Genomic DNA, 18957 nt, shown 5'->3' on the forward strand with positions numbered 1-18957 from the left:
CGCCTTCTGGGAATAGCTGTTAAATATCGCCAGTATGTAAAGATCCTTGACGGTGGCCGGTTAATTTTTTAGGCCATTTGACGTTCAACTTTTAATATTCGAAGTATGAGTAATGAGGTAGAAAATCTACCATTTATGATACGGTGTTGGATATTTCTCCAGAAACTCTACGAAGGCGCAAAGATTGTCAAAATTAACAGCATATCAGGGAAAGTGTATTGGATTCAAGTAAGCCAATTATAAAGAAAAACAAAGTAAATAGTCTTCAGCATTCCAGAAAAAAAAAACTCTTCTGAAAGTCACAAGAATGAGTAGTTTGATTTTACGTTAAGATAGCTTGCGAGCGGCTCTCACGAGGCACTCATTGTCTGCACCATCATTTTCTCCCGCCCCCCCCCCCCCCAAACCAGGAAAAATGTGAGTTGTATTGACAGAAAGTGAAGGAAGTACATCTCAAATATTTGAAATATTGTATTTATTTCCGAACAAGCTCCGTATTTGGGATAGAAACGTTAATAACAGCTACCGCCTAAATAAGCTCCGCGGTCCCGGAGCAGCGCTTATCAAAGAATTTATGTTTTTTTTTTTTTTCACGAGCTGCTAGACGCAGATCCTTTCGAACGCACAGATTCAAACTTAGAAGAGGGGAGGGCCCCCACGCTGGAGTTCTTAAACTCAGATCAACAAGGGGTGGGTGAGATCGAAGTTAGTGGTAAAGGTCGTAAAGCGGAAGAGACGAATGATGACAATTATAAGTCTCCTACCAGCTGCTATAAAAAATTTTCGTGCAGATAGGAAAAGAGAGCATTTATTTTTCGCGTCCAATTTTTTGACAAGCGCCATCATCAAATAAGCGCCGCCTACAAGTAAGCGCGCAGCACCGCTCAATAAAATATATTTTTATTCAACAGTTTACAGTTATATTCAACATTTTATATTTATGTTCAACGACACGCATTTTCTTTTCATATTCAACCAAAATTATTTTCATTCAACAACAATATTTATTCAACTTCAATAGCTATATTTATTTTACTCAACAAAATTAATTGTTCAACTTCAGCCCAAACTTTTTTACTCAACAAAAACAATTATTCAACTTCTACCATGCATAGTTATTTAATGACATACCTTCTATTATGACTAAGTGTTCGAAAGTTCCCGGACATTCAAAATATCGTCATTCAACAAAATTCCCCGCCCCTGCCCCCGAACTACCCTCAAACATGAAACCCACTCCTTCCAATACGAATATTATGGTTCATTTGTTTCTCCTGTTTACCTTTGAGGCGCCATGGATGATTTGTTGCAACTGCGGGCTTCTTTTTTCCATGTGAAAAGAAGACGAAGAAGAAGGAACCGGGGTGGCTGTGGCGGGAAAAGATGGAACGATGCCCGGGGCGATAGAATTTGTCATCTCTCGGCTCGCAGATCTTGCTGAACTTGCTATAAGGTCGCGCGTTCTCATCAGCAACGAGGTATTACTTCCCAATCGTTGAAGAGCGATCTCATTTCGAACACATTCTCTCACAATTTGTGACAGTTCTTCCCTAACATCACGCCCTGATTCGTCTTCCGACGCCATCTCTATTCATGAGCGTTAATGGTCGGGGCACTGGGTCCGCAATACAGCGTATTTAACTGGGGCTGGACGGGGATTTTGTTGAATGACGATATTTTGAATGTCCGGGAACTTTCGAACACTTAGTCATAATAGAAGGTATGTCATTAAATAACTATGCATGGTAGAAGTTGAATAATTGTTTTTGTTGAGTAAAAAAGTTTGGGCTGAAGTTGAACAATTAATTTTGTTGAGTAAAATAAATATAGCTATTGAAGTTGAATAAATATTGTTGTTGAATGAAAATAATTTTGGTTGAATATGAAAAGAAAATGCGTGTCGTTGAACATAAATATAAAATGTTAAACATAACTGTAAACTGTTGAATAAAAATATATTTTGTTGAGCATAAATATTAGTTGTTGAATAAAAATATGCAAGTTGTTGAATTTTGCAACATTTGGCTAACCATAGCCGTCTGAGGCGTAAAAAATCTGCGAGCTCGAGAGTCTCGGCGCTCTTTAGCCTCGTTTTCAGGAGCATTGGCATCCAGGCCTATTCTTTTGCACTCTGCCGGTTTGACGTCTTTGAACACGTGCCTCTTTCTCCTTGAGTCATCCAACATGGCCGCCAGCAATTACTACGGCTATTCTTCGGGAGGGCAACACACACAGGGTTTTACTCAAGCTCAGAATCCGTCGATTCAAACAAGTTATGGAACACCCCAGGGAACTACTGGTTACGGAGTTCAAGCTTCTGCTCCTGCTGGAGGGCACTATGTTCCCCCTCAAAATCAAGCTCCCAGGCAAGTTGTACAAGCGCCTTACTCAGCTGGCACAACTGCTTACGCTCAACAAGGATCTTCCGCACAAGGAGGCGCTTATGGCTACACGGCAAGACAACAAGACGCTCCACCGCCACCACCACCGGCAAATGCCTCGTATCAGGCTACTCATGGCGCGTACCAAGCTCATCACGGTTCAGCTCAGTATTACGATCGAGAGGCGTACGAAACCAAGGCGTCTTACTATTCGCAACAGCCGTCTACGAACGTACAGGGCGGACAAAATGCTTATTACGCTCAGAACACCACTGGAGCAGCGAAAGCAGCTTATCCAACGTCTGGAACAAATGTGTATCCCACATCAGTAAGCGCTACGCCGGTTATTGCGAAAACTCATCCGACTCAAGCTTACTCTTCGCAGTCATCCACTGTGGCTTATCCGTATTCAAACGCGCGTACACAGACAACCGCTTACGGCCAAACAAGTTCGTATAACACTTCGAGTTATGGTGGTCCTTCAACGGGGAATGCAGCAAATTATCAACCACAAGCTTACGAGGCAGCTGTCTACAACGCCGCTGCGGCCTTCGTTCAACAACAGCATCACCACCAGACACCACAAAGGCAAGGGTGGAAAAACAAGATCGGAGCCGGTCAACAGAAACAGCAGATGATGAAGCCAAAGCCGCCGCCGAAACAACCCCAACTTCATTACTGCGATGTTTGTAAGATTAGTTGTGCTGGACCACAGGTTAGTCTTAAAGTAACAGCTTCAGTCAATATTTCGACATCACACATGAGAATTTTTTCATTCAAGTTTACTTGCCCCTGTAAAACGTCTGTTGTTTAACATACGCGCGAATACGCAGTGAACTAACTTTCCGATTGTTTTTTAGTCTTACATTTATTTTTCCGTGCTCAGTACTTTTTATAAGCAAAGTTTTAATTCGGTTCTTTTCGAGCCCTAGCACGGTTGTGGCCACGTGTGAAGTATTGAGTGTTTCGAATGCAATTTTTTTGTCACTTGGGTTTGCAAGTCTCTGCTACAACTGTAGCAATGCGGTAGACTTGAGAAATGTATTTCTCATATGACGAGGGCTATCCTTTTGTGGTAAATGCCAAAATTATTCCTCCAGAGGATTAATTTTCGTTGGGGTTATGGCTAAAGCTTTGTGAGTATTACACTTTTTTTTTTTTTTTCGGGATGCCTGGTGACACGAGTGCTCATTGCTAGATACCGTGATGTTGGTTTGGATAAATTTTAGTCGAGATATTGGGGAATCGATCTGCTTAGAATGTTTTGAAATGTGTTTTTTGATCAGTATTTTTTTTTCTGAGAACAGCAGACCATACAGGTGTAGCATTGTCTGTGATTTTGAAATTTTATGAGGAACTCTATGCAATCTTTCTTAAATTATACTGCAGGGAGCTCAATCTCAAGTCTGTTCACTTTCTGTTCTGCATTTTGTTTTTATTATCAAGTCACAAGCAGAAAAAGAGTGCAGAAGAACTATGAACTTTACATAAAAATTAATTAATTAAAGGCTAATTTTTATGTATGTTACATTGCATTTGACAGCTCTGCATTACAAATGCTAGCAGTACATGTTCATTTGACAAATTACAACCAGACATAATTTCCTAAATCTGCCTCCTCTCCTTGTTTTTTCTTTAATCTGAGAGGTACATCTCCGTTAAGAATTTACATCTGTGATCACATAGTCTCCAATAGGCCTTTTGCAGTTAGAGATCACGTGCTTAGATACCGCATCGCAACGCCATACTGTAGAGTAAGAACTCCAGTGATCTCAGACAACTTAGAGGTCACAGAGGGTTGCATTCAAACATAGAATACAACGGACAACAGGTCAAAAGGTATCCCAATTCGAGAAATCCAGTAATTTTTAACCAACAGCTTCATTGGAGTGTATCAGCAACAAAATCATACCAAAACTGTTGCGAATTTTGTCGCTTTCATCTCTCAAGTCAGCGGAGCAACAGGAACGACATGGCGTCTAATCAAGGTATGTGAATAGAAATAAAGATTTGTGAAATCAACTTAGAGGCTTCTTACTTTCATCAAAAACAAGATATTAACTTATTATTGAATAAATTTTATTATTTGATTGAAAAAGAAATACATAACACTGCCGTAATACGACATTTGTACTCAAACTTCGAGGTCTTTCTCTACTAGATGAATTCGTAAATGATCCAGTAAGGCTCCAGAATAAACACAGCTACATGTATTATCTGCATCATAAGGGAAAAGGAAATCTAGTTACCACTGCTGTGTTCCCCGGTGCAATGGCGACTCGCGATATCATAAAGATCTTGTCTTTATCGCATTCCAAGTGGAAAAGAAAGCGAAGAAATTTGTTATCAAAATTCGCAGAGACGAAGGTCCCGAATTCAAGGCTCACTCTTACTGTAATCTCAATTATATTCATCTTGCAAAAGCAATACTACCCTTAAAAGTTTAGTTGGGAAAACTCCTTATGGTGCTATTTCCTTTGTTTCTAGTTTGTATACTGGTGCTATATCTGACAAGGAAATCACAAGGTGTAGTGGTATATTGGATTAGCTTAAGGGTTGAGATTCACTCATGGCAGACAAAGGTTTTGATTTTGGAGATTTGCTATTAGAAAAAGGAGTACAGAGCAAAGCTCAGTTTTCATCAAAAGATGTACAGCAAACTAAAACAATAGCAAGTCTTCGTATTCATGTGGAAAGAGCAATTAAGAGAATCAAAGAGTGTCATTTTCTTATTCTGATGTGCCACTAAATGCATTGGGTTCAATCAATCAGATATACACAGTGGCATGTCTTCTCACAAATTTTCAAGGCTCTTTGATTGCTAATCCAAATATGAGTCAGCAGTAACTAGACTAAGTTAAGAAGATAATTTGAATATATCAACAAAGTTGAAGTGGTAAATTGGCCACCGTAACGATTACAAAAGCTGACGTTTCGAGCGTTAGCCCTTCGAAGGAGCGAAGGGCTAACGCTCGAAACGTCAGCTTTTGTAATCATTACGGTGGCCAATTTACCACTTCAACTTTGTTGATATATCCAAATTATTTCGTTACTCCCACCGACGCAGCCCCAAACAGTTTCTTTCGAAACTATCAGCCTTTATTCAAGTTAAGAAGAATTTTATTTTGTCTATTTGGATCCTGTAAAAATAATTCATAGCTTTACTTTACAGTTATTACTCTGTTATAAGTTTCAGTGAATTCAAGTGAGTTTTCAAAGCTAAAAAATAAACAGAAATGAATGTTCTTTTGCTAATTTTTTTTGGGTCCCATCAACACAGCAAAGACTCAGAAAATAACCCTAAATAAATACATACTTTAATATTCTCCCTTACTAAGTGCTTTACACAGATTCATGTCTTGGTAAAATGGGTAATATATGTAGGATCAGGCTACTACAGCTCATCAGATTGATTGAAATAGCGTTGAAAATAAAAACTGTTCGCCTTGCTTTTGGCTTCTTGAAAGAAAATTCTGTCATATGGAATCCTCACACAAACAAAAAGGTCATCACTCATATAGGAAAAAAAAATTGCACCATTCAAGACCAGTCAGGGCTAATTGGCACTGGACTTGATGATAATAAATGTCAGTTTTCTTCAAAGTATACTCATTTGTGATAGCATCCTTGGTCAGATGACTGACATTGTAGCCATTCTGAACTGCTTCAAGATCGTATACCTTGCCATCTGGGCTGCACCCAAGCCAGGGGCATTTGGGGTAGATTATTAATCCAGATGGAAACAAATTTACAGAGCCACCATTGGCTTTGTTGGCATAGGCCATCGCAGCCTTTGGCTCTGATTCTATGCCTCGTCTCACTGGTGCAGTTACAACATGTCGAGACATTAAGCTGCTTAATAAGGTTTTCGAAGTCTCGTTTTCATCTTGCGACAAGACCAAACTTACTGGCAGTAATTCTCTTCCTATGCAGCTTGTGCTAAAGATCGTTAAAGCTCAGTTGGTGTTATTGTTTTCTCTTGGATGTCAAGGGATGCCTCTTTGGTCAGACTTGGAGCATCTTAGGAAGCTTGCTGTTTTTGTGTTAGGGCAGTTCAGACACTGTTGTCAAATCTGGTTTCAGCAGAGTCGAAAGGTAGTATGGGAAAGTTAGTAGAACTAAAATCATTAATAACATGATCATCAGAGAGTTTTTGTTGATAGGAAAGAATAGAACCTCTGATTACTTTCCCATATTTACTATTGTAGGATACTAGGATACTTGCTATCAGTGGTTTGGTTTCAAAGTTATCAAAATTTTCTTTTGTTATGTTACAATAAACATCTGATGGAGAGTAAAGAGTGCTCTTGATAAATTTTGTTATCACCTTCTTTCGGTTTCTTAACTAAGATGTCTTGAATCTCTTTTGGCTTGATTTTTCTCTCTTGGTATATAATCCATCGTTGTGGCATACTGGTGCATATCAAAGCATCAGGAATTGACCGGAGACCAAGCTGTTTGCAAAGAGCCATGTAGTAAAGAAGTACAACCTTGTGGTGACAGTATTCTTCTACACCAGCAACACACGAACGTCTCCCAGACGTTGAACAATTAATCAACAAGATTGATCCTAGCTTCTAGATTGAGTGGCGGCTCACTCTTCTTCACTGAGCGGTAGCATTGGGCACTTAGTACAGCAGCATCCAACTAATGAGAAACTAAAATATGAACAGCAAAATTATAAGATCAAGCAAACTTTAGCCAAATAAGCGAAATCACCGACATAGACATGTTCTACCTCTTATGTCGTGTAAATATCCAGGCTCCGCAAAGAACTTATAATCTTTGGCAGTGCTTTGGCACCCAGAATTATCCTTTGCATACCTCTCCACAAATGCAAAAGTTAAATCGGGCAGGAAACTTATGTCTTGTAAGGAGTTTTCAGCTGATGTGAAAGAAGAAGAAAGATGCCGAAGTTTGAGCACAAATGTCGGATTACAACTGCGTTATGTATTCGTTTTTCGCACAAAAAATAAAATTTACTCAATAGCAAGCTGATATCTTGTTCTCAATGAAAATATAAAGCCTCTCAGTTGATTTTACAAGTTTTTTTTCTTCTCGCATACCTTGGACAGATGCCATGTTGTTGATCCTGCGCCGCCAACGTGATAAATGAAAACGACAAAATTTGCTCCAGTTTTGGTGTGATTTTGCGGCTGACATACTCCGGGGAAGCTGTTGATTATCTCTTACTGGATTTCTCGAATTGGGATACCTTTTGACCTGTTATCCGCTATATTCTATGTTTGAATGCAATCCTCTGTGACCTCTATGTTGTCTGAGATCACTGGAGGGCTTGCTCTCCAGTATGACATTTCTATGCATGTGATCTGTAGCTGCAAAAGGCCTATTATAGAGCTTATTGTGTAAGTTCATTTGCTTTGGCATTTTCTTTGATAATTATTCTCATAGGGCCGTAAGAGAGACTACCATCTTTGGCTGTAATTATGCACTTATTCAAATCACGTGTACTAGGTTGGTGCAGAGCCTCCTGAAAAGTTTCTCCCTTTGCATTTGATACTCACATGATAGCATATCACAACTTCCCATTTTTCAAGGCCACATTATTTTCATGCCATGGTTTTCATTTTCATAACTCAAGAACACTTTTCCTTCCAGGATAAATTCACCATTTGTGTTAAGTTCAATTCCCAATTAGGAAAATTTTTGTTTTCAGACTTATTATTGTCACCAGGAAGTCTCACAAAACTTGCTTTACACATGTCTTTAAAACTGAAAATACATGGTACTTGCTAGCCGTAATGATATATTCTGTCTGATTAAAACTGATTGAAATTATTACTTCTTCCCAGACTTACAGAGAACATTTAGAAGGTCAAAAACATAAGAAGAAGGAACAAGCTGCAAAGCAGAAAGAAAAGGAATCTCTTCCATCCAACGCTTATCGCTGTGAACTTTGTGATGTCACCTGTACAGGGACTGATGCATTTGCTGCTCATTTAAAAGGTTCAAAACATCAGAAGGTATAATTTTCAAATTTATTATATACAGCAAGCTGTGTTAATCAATTTTTTCTGGTTCAGATTTCTGCCACATACCTAGCAGTATTTGAATAAGTTTAATCACACATTTAGTTAGCTAGTTTAATTTTTGGGGGTGTGAATGTGATTTCTGATTTGACTGGTAGGCATGTGTTGTTAAATATGATCCATGGATTTAATGTGTGCAACATTTCTCTTATTTTTTATTCCAGTTAACCCTGTATACCTTACTATAACATCAGTATGCATATTCTCCATACTGTTCTCTTTATATTTCCTTTGGTACTGACAAGGAGAATTCTTATAACAATCAAAGTCTGTTACGGTAGATTGGCAATCATTTCTTGTACTCATGATCTTAATGAATGAATGTTACTGTAAAGAGCTATTAGATGATAGTCTTAAGGTTTAAAAGGGGGAACGGAAACATGTTTATGGATATAGCCAAACCTCGATTATTGAGAACTCGATTATCTGGATTTTTCGATTATCTTGACTGGCTTCTGTGGTCCCATTGTCTAAGAACATCTATTTTCATGTTTTCCATTATGCAATCTCTTGATTGTCGGAACCATTAAGCCCAGTCCCCACAAGTCTGGATAATCAAGGTTTGACTGCACTGTGCAAGTTATGGTTGAAAGTTAGAGAGAGGGTAACTATCTGAACAATGTATTTAGACTCTGATTTTGTGCTGTTGCAGGTTGTGAAACTCCACCAGAAGCTTGGAAAACCAATTCCAGAGCCTGCACCATTGAAACCTCCAGAACCCAAGGAGGCCAAAGAAAATGGTGACAAGAAAACTGGCAATGGGAACAAAGGAGCAATGCGAAAACAGCCTCCAAAGAAGATGGCTGCTCCTAAAATCACTTTTGTTGGTGGTACAAAATTAACTTCTACAGGACTTGTCAAGAGTGAGGCTGGGTCCACAAACGCTGGTGCTTCTGCTGGTACCTCTACTGCTGGTACAGGAGTGGGACAAGATGCTGAAATGGAAGAGGGTTGGTTTTATTGTTTTCTTCCTGGGCAACTGATAGAACATTCAAGTTCAGTACAAGTAACTGATGGTGGCAAACAAGACTTGTTTCTTGGAATCCCAAAATCCAAATTGACATAGATTCCCAAGAATTTTAGACTTCTGATTAGTTGTCTTTCTTTTCAAATGACTGTCATGTAGAGAGAGAGATGCAGAAATTGTGTATAATGTTTCCTATCTGAATCTTTGTAGTTCTAAAAAAAAATTGGTTGTCACCTTCAAACAATGGAAACCTTACTTAGGTGTAATCTTCACAACATGTAACTTTAATACATGTATGTGTGCATTGTAACTATTTTTTGACTTTGTTGTGTCCCGTTTTGGTAACGATAACTTGTGTTATCTAGCAGAGAAATTTGACTTGGCAAGTTTCACAGGGGTGGATAAGAGCAAGATTGTGGGTAAGTTGGCTGTTACTAGATAGTACCATTACTTAAACCATTCTTTTATATTAGACCATGCTAACAAATTTGTACATGATTAATCCAATTTTAGGAGGAGAATATCTAGAAGAGGTGAAAAATGATGAGGGGAAAGTTATCAGCTTCCACTGCAAACTGTGCGAGTGCAAGTTTAATGATCCAAATGCTAAGGAAGCACATCTTGCAGGACGCAGACACAGGCTATCTTATAAGGTTAGTGAAACCAATTTACTCTTGTTCTATAGAATACAGTATTTTGAACTTCACACTCTCATTTTTCTTTGTTTCAGAAAAAAGTTCAACCTGATTTGGTGGTTGATGTAAAACCTGGCGGCCGTGGCCGTCTCAGCAAAGTGCAAGAAGACAAGTTTCGTCGACAGTGGGAACAAGAACAATACTGGCAATGGAAAAAGTATGAACAGTTTTCCTGATTTTCCATTAGTAGTGTTGGTTTGTTTTTCAAGGTATTATTCATTTATCGCACACAGGGGAAGACATGAAGAAGAATTACGCCGTTGGGAGGAAGAAGAGTATTACAGAAGAGTGGAAGAGGAAAGATTCTGGGAAGAAGAAAGTCGTCGCCGCTTTGAAGCAGAATTCTTTGAATGGGCTCCAAATCGAATGGGTCTGCCAAGAGGCCCATCAGGGCCATTGGGACCACGACCACTCATGGAAGGAGTTGGTGACATGGGGCCGGTAAGCATGTTTTTACACTTTGCAGGCAGGAAGCTCTGACTTGTTCTATGGCCATGAATGAGAGTAATAGCATTTCTCTTCCAAAAGCAACCAAAAAGAGATTTCTTGTTTACCATGTCTTGGCATTTACAAGAAGAAATGTATCAAGAAGATAGAGAAATATGAATAAATGAAGGGATGGCATTTGATTTGACAGAAAATTCTCAAAGCTGGAGTTAAAATACATGTAAATGTATTATAAATATGATATATGTACTGTAAGTGTGGGGAGAATTTATTTGTGGATCAGGGAAGTGAAAGGGTGCATTGATACTGCTCGTTAATTTCTGTCTACAGATCACAATTATATATTCTTGCCCCAAGGAGGGTGATTGAAAGATTTTTCAGGTTGGAAGCAGAAATTGAATTTCCTTAGGGAATGGGGGCATTCACATTCAGAGTCCTTTGTATTGGGGATTTTCATTGGAAGTTTCTTGAGCAGCACTTTCTAACTTGTATAACATTAGATTTTGTGCCATGTTTACTATCACCTTCACCACATGCACAGTGTAGCTGTAAACTCCATTAACTTGTTTTGTCACCATCAACAGCCAATGCCACGTCCTAGGTATGATACTCCTGATGACCGTTTAGTGATGGCAAAACATTCTGCAATTTATCCCAATGAGCAAGAACTACAGGCAGTTCAGAAGATTGTGTCTTCCTCAGAGAAGGCATTAAAACTTGTCTCGGATCTGATTGCTGAACAAGATCTTTCAACACAGCCTAAGAAAGAAGGAGAAGAAACTAAAGAGGAAGTCAAGATGGAGGTGAAAGAGTCTGATGAGAGCAGTGATGAGAAAAAAGAAGATGACGAGAAGAAAGATTCCAACAAACCCTCTTCCCCACCCCGTAAGTTGACCTCTATTGGTTTTGTGGTGTTGAATAACAGAAAAATTATGAGGAGTTTTTGGGGACTTAATTTTTTCTTTACAGCATGGCATTGTAACAAAATGGAAAAGCTTTTGTTAATGATAGGTAAGCTTAGCTACATGAACAATTAAATAAGGTCTGAAAAAGTTGATAGTTTTTCCAGCCTGGTAATCCATTGTTTTCCAATACTGTGTATTCATAGAATTATTCTTTGATCTTTGTAGGAGCTCTTAAAGGTGTTATGAGAGTGGGTGTGCTTGCAAAAGGTTTATTGCTTCATGAACGCCTTGATGTTGATTTGGTTGTGCTTTGTCACGGTAAGAAAATTCCTTTTAACCCTTTACCTACATGCAAATCAATGTTTTTCATGTCTCTTGATATTGAATAGTCACTGTGAAATCTTTTATCATATACCTTGACCAGTGTGCTAATTCGAGATTTATTTTGTGTGTGTAGATAAGCCTACGAAGACACTTCTGAACCGAGTAGCAGACCTCCTGCCAGCACATCTTGCAGTAAGCATAAGTTTTCATCAGCATACTTTCAGAATACTGTTCAAACAGCTTTTGTTTCAAGGGTGAAAATAATCTGTTGCAATCTTATTCTTGCGGCAGAAAGTGACAGAAGAGAAGTACGAGCTCAAGGTAGTGCCAGAGGAAGCTGCCATGAAAATTTCCACTGCAACTGACCCAAAGGTGGTGGTTACCATCACTCTAACATCCCCTGTCATGCGTGAAGGGGAGGATGCAGAACATGGTACCTGTTACAATGTCCTTTAACTCAACCACAGGGCCCTTATTAAGTCACTTTTAGATGCAGTAATATTAACTTAAAATGACTTGGAAATTATTAGTTTGATTTACACGTTTAGTAAAAAAATTTTTTACAAAGGAGGAAAAATGTTTTGGAATTTTTACTCGTGAGCAATGGTTGCTTATTACAGATCTTACAAAGGGCCCAGTGGTTTATAGTTATCATTTGTCTCTTGCTCACTGATGTTGCTTTTGAGGAACATAAATCAAATTGCCTACAAATGCAAATCAAGTGCATTTTATTATTTGCAACCAACCATTGACTGGGAATCTTTGGATGTTATCTGTAAGTTCAGCCATCAGTTGACATAATTTTTTTATTTCAAAGTGGTTATCATATATGAACACAACCTTTCCATTCAAGGGCAAAAACATTGTTAAGTCTTTATCACTAATGTTTGGTAAAATTCAAAACCAAGGAGTACAGTTTTATTATTTTTTTTTTTTGGCACTAGAAATGTTTTGTGGAAAAGTCAATCACTGATTAAGTGTTCCTCTAAAGTCCAAAAGCATCCCATAATGCCCATGGATACAAAATAGTGATGGTGTTAACTGTGAAGCAATGCCTGTGCACAAAGCCTCTCAGCCTTGTGCTTGATAATCATTCTCATGTTGTTGCAAATCTGCAGAATTCTCTTGTAACTCTTGTACACCTAGATGTCTTCTATCCATGCTACAGTGTGGAGGAAGGAGATGGAAAGATTCTTGGTTCTTTGTGTGTGATTGTGTTGTGTTCAGAGTGGTCATTTTCATATTTTTAATGTAATACATGTTGCAGGATTCAATCACATTTTTTGTTTTTTTGATTTAAAGAAAAAGAAAAGTTGATTATGAGATATTTTAATTTGTTCCACATCAGTGAAAAAAAAACCCAAAAAAATGTTGTTTAAGGTCACATTTCGTCTAGAATTCTCCAGTATTTTTCCTTATGAAGCACAAGTTTTACTTGTTTGTTTTTGTATGACTGTGAAGTATGGGTGGCAACTGTTCAGTGTTGTGTTGTCCTTGAATATGCTGGGATATCTTTCCACCTCCTTATCCACCCAATTCTTACCCATAGCTGAAGATGATCCTCAAGTGCTGGACAGGCCAAAATGCTTAGCTGCATTGGCATCGCTACGACATGCTAAATGGTTTCAGGTTCGGCTCATTTGCTGTTTTAAGAGGAACTGTCACATTCTCTCTTGTCATGTAATGTACAGTAATTATTGTTCTGTTGTTGGAGGTACATCTGACAAACGCTTGACTCGCAAGAGATTGCCTCAGTTTATAAGTAGGGTACATTGTATACGTGAACATCCCAGAGGGAACCTGAGTATAGATGGTAGGCATGAATGGCAGGCTGGATTAGTAATCCTTTGTGTTTGTGCGAATCAGCCCAACAAGCCCCATCTTTGAGTTAAGGTTTTATTGTTCGGTAAACATACTGCCCAGGCTGGTTGGGCTAATTGACATGAATGTTAAAGAACACTAGTCAAGTCCCCCACTTATCCCTAGGGTCTATTCTGGAGAATATTAATACAAAATTGCACGGTGTAGTTTTCAAATTTACCTCCAGCTGTAGTGTTTTATGCATGTTATTTACTGGGTGTATTTGAAATGTCTTTGGATGAGAAGGTCTAATTTGAAGTCATCAACAGGTATGTGTATTGTGAGCAAACATGTGACACTTCCTCTTTGGGAAACCAGATCTTGCAAGAGACCATGCGTCTCATCTGGTTTTCATGGTATATTTGTGCGTTTTTAACTTAATGATAACTTGTTTGTAAATGAGCATTTCATTGGTGAGTGAAGTGCTGGTTTGCAGTGTACATGTATGTTTTAGGTTGGTAAATAATCTCCAAAGGTGTGGACTATTCATGTGTGTATTTGAGAATATTCTATATGTGTAATTACAAGTACAAGGCAATGGTTTTGGAAGTATCTATTAATATTTTGACTAGATTTAGTTTTGCGGAAAATGTTTGATGGATTTATATTAATATGATGTACCAATACTCAGTTTTACAGCATGTACAGCTGTACAAATATGGTTAATTTGGGTAACGCTTGTTCATAGTTGCTCGTTGATTTCCTTTTCTGATTCATACTTTGTTTTGTATTTTTCCAGGCCAAAGCAAACGGATTGCAGTCTTGTGTCATTATTATACGCGTCATGCGTGATTTGTGTCAAAGAATACCAGCTTTTTCTCCGCTCAATAACTGGGTATGCACACCATATATTTGAAGGGACCACTTCTATTGTTCTCAGTCCAGGGGCAACATGTTTGAAGCAGGGTGTCCCAGCCTCTCTAACAGTAAAAAAGAATCAAACTGCTGGCAAACAATACTCTTTGGAAATTTGCATTTCTAACAGCTTTTTAAATAGTATTTTCAGCAATGGCTGATGTTTTGTTTTTCTTTGCAATAGTTCAGTTTCAAACAACCTGGCACTGATCTGTACAATTGTTAAGAATGTAACAATATATACTTCACTGAACGACCTTTTCGTGTTTCTGTTATTGTCAATACTTCGCTGGTGAACTCTTAAGATCCATTTCATATCTATTCCTTTTTGGTTCTTTTTTATTAGTTAAGAGAATTTGGTATTTTGTCAGTGTACGACCCTGTTGCCTGTTAGTCGTTCTAGTCTTCTTGGATGAGGACGATAAACCGTAGGCCTCGTCTCCTGCATCTTTTCCGCACGGCTTAGCAGGGGACTTAACGAACCCACGAACGTAACTACCGTTGTTTTGGTCTGGTCTTGTTATTAGTTACACAGGCCCCGATTTAAACCAGCTTTAAGGCCGAACTCGGCCAGCCTGTCTAAATCTAAGATAAGATCTGTGTAATCTAAGTTAATTCGCACATTGCTGACTTTTATTTAATGGATTATGATAGGCGATGGAGCTGTTGGTAGAGAAGGCGCTTAGCAGTAGCCAACAGGCGCTGGGACCTGGTGAAGCTTTTCGCCGCGTGCTAGAATGTATTTCGAGTGGACTTCTTCTTGAAGGTGCAGTTGTTAATTTATAATTGTTTAAAGCTGGCCCTGGTATTTTCTGGTCAGTAGCAAAGCAGATAACTCTGTGTCAATTGTGCCACAGGTGGACCAGGATTGAGTGATCCTTGTGAAAAGGAAACTATTGATGCTCTTGGTACTGTTTCAATGCAAGAAAGAGAAGATCTAACTGCTTCAGCACAGGTAAGGCACACCTCTTGAATGTTTTGTCAGAGGTACTACTTTCATCTTTCTTCAGTGGTGAGAATTGTTTTTGTTTTTTTAATCGTAACTGTCGGTTACAAGGCCTAAATGATGAACAGATTTTACCTGACACTTGCTGGAGGGAAAAACTGATTTAATGAGCCTGATGGGCCTATTTACTTTTGCTTTTATGGTCACGGGGTATCGTGTTAATTTTGTTAACATTTTAATTAAGATATATTTCCTTATCAGCACGCCCTCCGACTGACAGCTTTCCGACAACTTCACAAAGTTCTCGCAATTGATCGACTCCCGCCCCAATCAAAGTTCCGACGCAGTCGAGGAAGAAGCTTCAAGAGAAGGCGTGAAGACAGCGGTCAGGGGGAGGAAGGAGCCAAGAAAGAAAAGAAAGAGGGGGAGGGGGAGAGTGGAGGAGAATCTGGTATGGAAGTATCCTCTGCGGGTGGTACTGAGGCCAAGACTGATATCAAGACGTAATTAGCAGAAATTTTGAAACGATCACAAAAAAACTTTAACAAGCATTAACGGAGAGTTATCTTTTGTGGTTGGCTATTTACAAGAGCTGAAAGTCATTGTACGTTGTTTTAACTTAAAGGAGTTCGCTTAACTATCGCTTAAATTCAGACAATGTTGTAGAATTGGCGCTTGTCAGCGTAAACTTGTTCGAATTACATAGTTGTGAAAAACTTAGCTCCCCGTTTTTGTGGGCTGTCAAGACATGCCGAGCAAGAATGTTAATTTCATGAAACAAAATGATTTCAAATATTACAGGAAATAAAGAGAAGTTGTTCGGCTAGAGTTGTTTTCCTTGTTCACATATTTTCAAATACGTCATTGAATTCTCTATCCTTCATCAACAGCAAAATTCGATTATTACAACCGCCATGAATGTCGGCTTATGAAACAAAAAGTCAATTAAAAAACGAGGGTCAGAGGCGGATCCAGGATTTTTTGATTGGGGGGGAGGGGTTCCAAACTTTGGTTCAGAAAGGACTGTTGGACTCTTTTGAGGCAAATTACTTCTCCCCCACACCCCCTCCCACCAGTCGCGGTTGCACGTTATAATTCCTTGGCCGCTTACCGTTTATTTGGATTCATTAAAAAAATCGAGTCAGTTTGCTAGACATAACGTCTCGTAGTCACGTTCGACGTACTAAAAACTACTATAAAACGAATACAAGAATTGTAAAAACGTGTAAAATGGTATATAAAAAGTCACTTGTAACAATGTAGCGGAATTCCAAATCGATTTCGATCAATTACGATCCTCATCAGTAGTACTCCGCCATGTTTAAAATACTCATAAATAATTGTTCATATAAGTGACTCTGAAATGTCCACACTTCTTCCAGGCTTCATGTAAGCGGTCATGATGTATCAATCACAGCTCGTGGGATTTGAAAAAAAAAAAAAAAAAAGTTCCATTCGTTCTTGGAGTTCATAAGCGAGTCTTCGTTCACATTATTTATCCTCACTCCTTCAGTTATTTGTCTCAGCATCGCGTCATTGTGATAAACCCCCGTCACATCCATTCGGAACTGCTTTACCTCTATTGTGTTTCTCTTTACAGTGTTTCCACAATGCAGATCGTTCTTCCTTATTGTTAAGTGATTTCGTATGCTCTTTCCCTCTGGTATACGCGCTCCTGGCTGTTTCCCCTACGTATACGCTGTTACACTGGATACACTTAATCTCATACGTCACACTTTCTCTATCACACGGTCCTTTTCCACCTGTGCTACACACTGGGCAGTCTTCTCGTCCACACTGTCGCGGTTTAAATGGGTCGGACTTTTGGAGTAGTCGTTTAATGGCGATTCCGGCTTTCTCCACCACTTTAATATTGAAACCTTGCTGCTTTATTTCTGTCTGGTATTCCTTCCGTAACCGTGAGTTGGGCGTAGCTGGTACAAAAATTACTGATTCATTCCCGCCGCGTTTGTACCAGTTGGATTTCCTTTCGCTCTTTTCCTTTTCTCGTTCCACCTTCCTCCACTCCTTGGGTCGATGTAACGGTCTTTCTCCTTTTCGCTCAGCTCTTTGTCTCGCTCTAAAAGCTTTGAGGGCCGAATCTACAACCTCATATCTGAATTTCTTGCTGTACCCCGAGTATTGCATTCTCAGGACCATCTCGTTAACATTCTCTACTACTCGTTCCCATGGTAACAATCTGCTACAGTTAAGTAAGACCCGAAGGACTTCTTGGGTCAGGACTGTTCTCTTTGTACTCCAGCTTACGGCAGACCTAGCATGTATGACTGTCTTAGAAGCCATGCTCTTGGAATAAAACTCATACATGATCACTGAGGCTGAGGCTTTCTCGTCGAGAAAGCCTCAGCCTCAGTGATCATGTATGAGTTTTATTCCAAGAGCATGGCTTCTAAGACAGTCATACATGCTAGGTCTGCCGTAAGCTGGAGTACAAAGAGAACAGTCCTGACCCAAGAAGTCCTTCGGGTCTTACTTAACTGTAGCAGATTGTTACCATGGGAACGAGTAGTAGAGAATGTTAACGAGATGGTCCTGAGAATGCAATACTCGGGGTACAGCAAGAAATTCAGATATGAGGTTGTAGATTCGGCCCTCAAAGCTTTTAGAGCGAGACAAAGAGCTGAGCGAAAAGGAGAAAGACCGTTACATCGACCCAAGGAGTGGAGGAAGGTGGAACGAGAAAAGGAAAAGAGCGAAAGGAAATCCAACTGGTACAAACGCGGCGGGAATGAATCAGTAATTTTTGTACCAGCTACGCCCAACTCACGGTTACGGAAGGAATACCAGACAGAAATAAAGCAGCAAGGTTTCAATATTAAAGTGGTGGAGAAAGCCGGAATCGCCATTAAACGACTACTCCAAAAGTCCGACCCATTTAAACCGCGACAGTGTGGACGAGAAGACTGCCCAGTGTGTAGCACAGGTGGAAAAGGACCGTGTGATAGAGAAAGTGTGACGTATGAGATTAAGTGTATCCAGTGTAACAGCGTATACGTAGGGGAAACAGCCAGGAGCGCGTATACCAGAGGGAAAGAGCATACGAAATCACTTAACAATAAGGAAGAACGATCTGCATTGTGGAAACACTGTAAAGAGAAACACAATAGAGGTAAAGCAGTTCCGAATGGATGTGACGGGGGTTTATCACAATGACGCGATGCTGAGACAAATAACTGAAGGAGTGAGGATAAATAATGTGAACGAAGACTCGCTTATGAACTCCAAGAACGAATGGAACTTTTTTTTTTTTTTTTTTCAAATCCCACGAGCTGTGATTGATACATCATGACCGCTTACATGAAGCCTGGAAGAAGTGTGGACATTTCAGAGTCACTTATATGAACAATTATTTATGAGTATTTTAAACATGGCGGAGTACTACTGATGAGGATCGTAATTGATCGAAATCGATTTGGAATTCCGCTACATTGTTACAAGTGACTTTTTATATACCATTTTACACGTTTTTACAATTCTTGTATTCGTTTTATAGTAGTTTTTAGTAC

General features: G+C 39.2%; 1 protein-coding gene and 1 non-coding gene across 5 annotated transcripts; both read left to right on the forward strand.

The window, feature by feature from the left end:
- Positions 1–2148: 2148 nt before the first annotated feature.
- On the forward strand, positions 2149–16258 carry LOC111341070 (zinc finger RNA-binding protein). Of its 4 annotated transcripts, none has more exons than XM_022948020.2 (16): positions 2151–3096; positions 8195–8365; positions 9084–9381; positions 9764–9817; positions 9912–10051; positions 10129–10250; positions 10327–10534; positions 11125–11425; positions 11671–11763; positions 11903–11961; positions 12061–12202; positions 13319–13398; positions 14369–14464; positions 15139–15250; positions 15342–15439; positions 15692–16258. In XM_022948020.2, the coding sequence occupies exons 1-16, from the start codon at positions 2185–2187 to the stop codon at positions 15935–15937; spliced, it is 3132 nt and encodes a 1043-aa protein (XP_022803755.1). In that variant the 5' UTR covers positions 2151–2184; the 3' UTR covers positions 15938–16258. The 4 variants fall into 4 exon arrangements, 3 of the variants coding, with proteins under 3 accessions (XP_022803757.1, XP_022803755.1, XP_022803756.1); XM_022948021.2 differs by having other exon boundaries at positions 9767–9817; XR_016000127.1 differs by lacking the exon at positions 13319–13398 and having other exon boundaries at positions 2149–3096; positions 9767–9817.
- LOC148732279 (small nucleolar RNA SNORD57) lies at positions 15543–15609 on the forward strand. The gene has a single exon (XR_016000888.1). It is a non-coding gene; the product is annotated as a small nucleolar RNA SNORD57 (small nucleolar RNA).
- Positions 16259–18957: the final 2699 nt, after the last annotated feature.

The sequence above is a fragment of the Stylophora pistillata genome, chromosome 4 (assembly GCF_964205215.1).
Source record: "Stylophora pistillata chromosome 4, jaStyPist1.2, whole genome shotgun sequence".
Taxonomy (NCBI): domain Eukaryota; kingdom Metazoa; phylum Cnidaria; class Anthozoa; order Scleractinia; family Pocilloporidae; genus Stylophora; species Stylophora pistillata.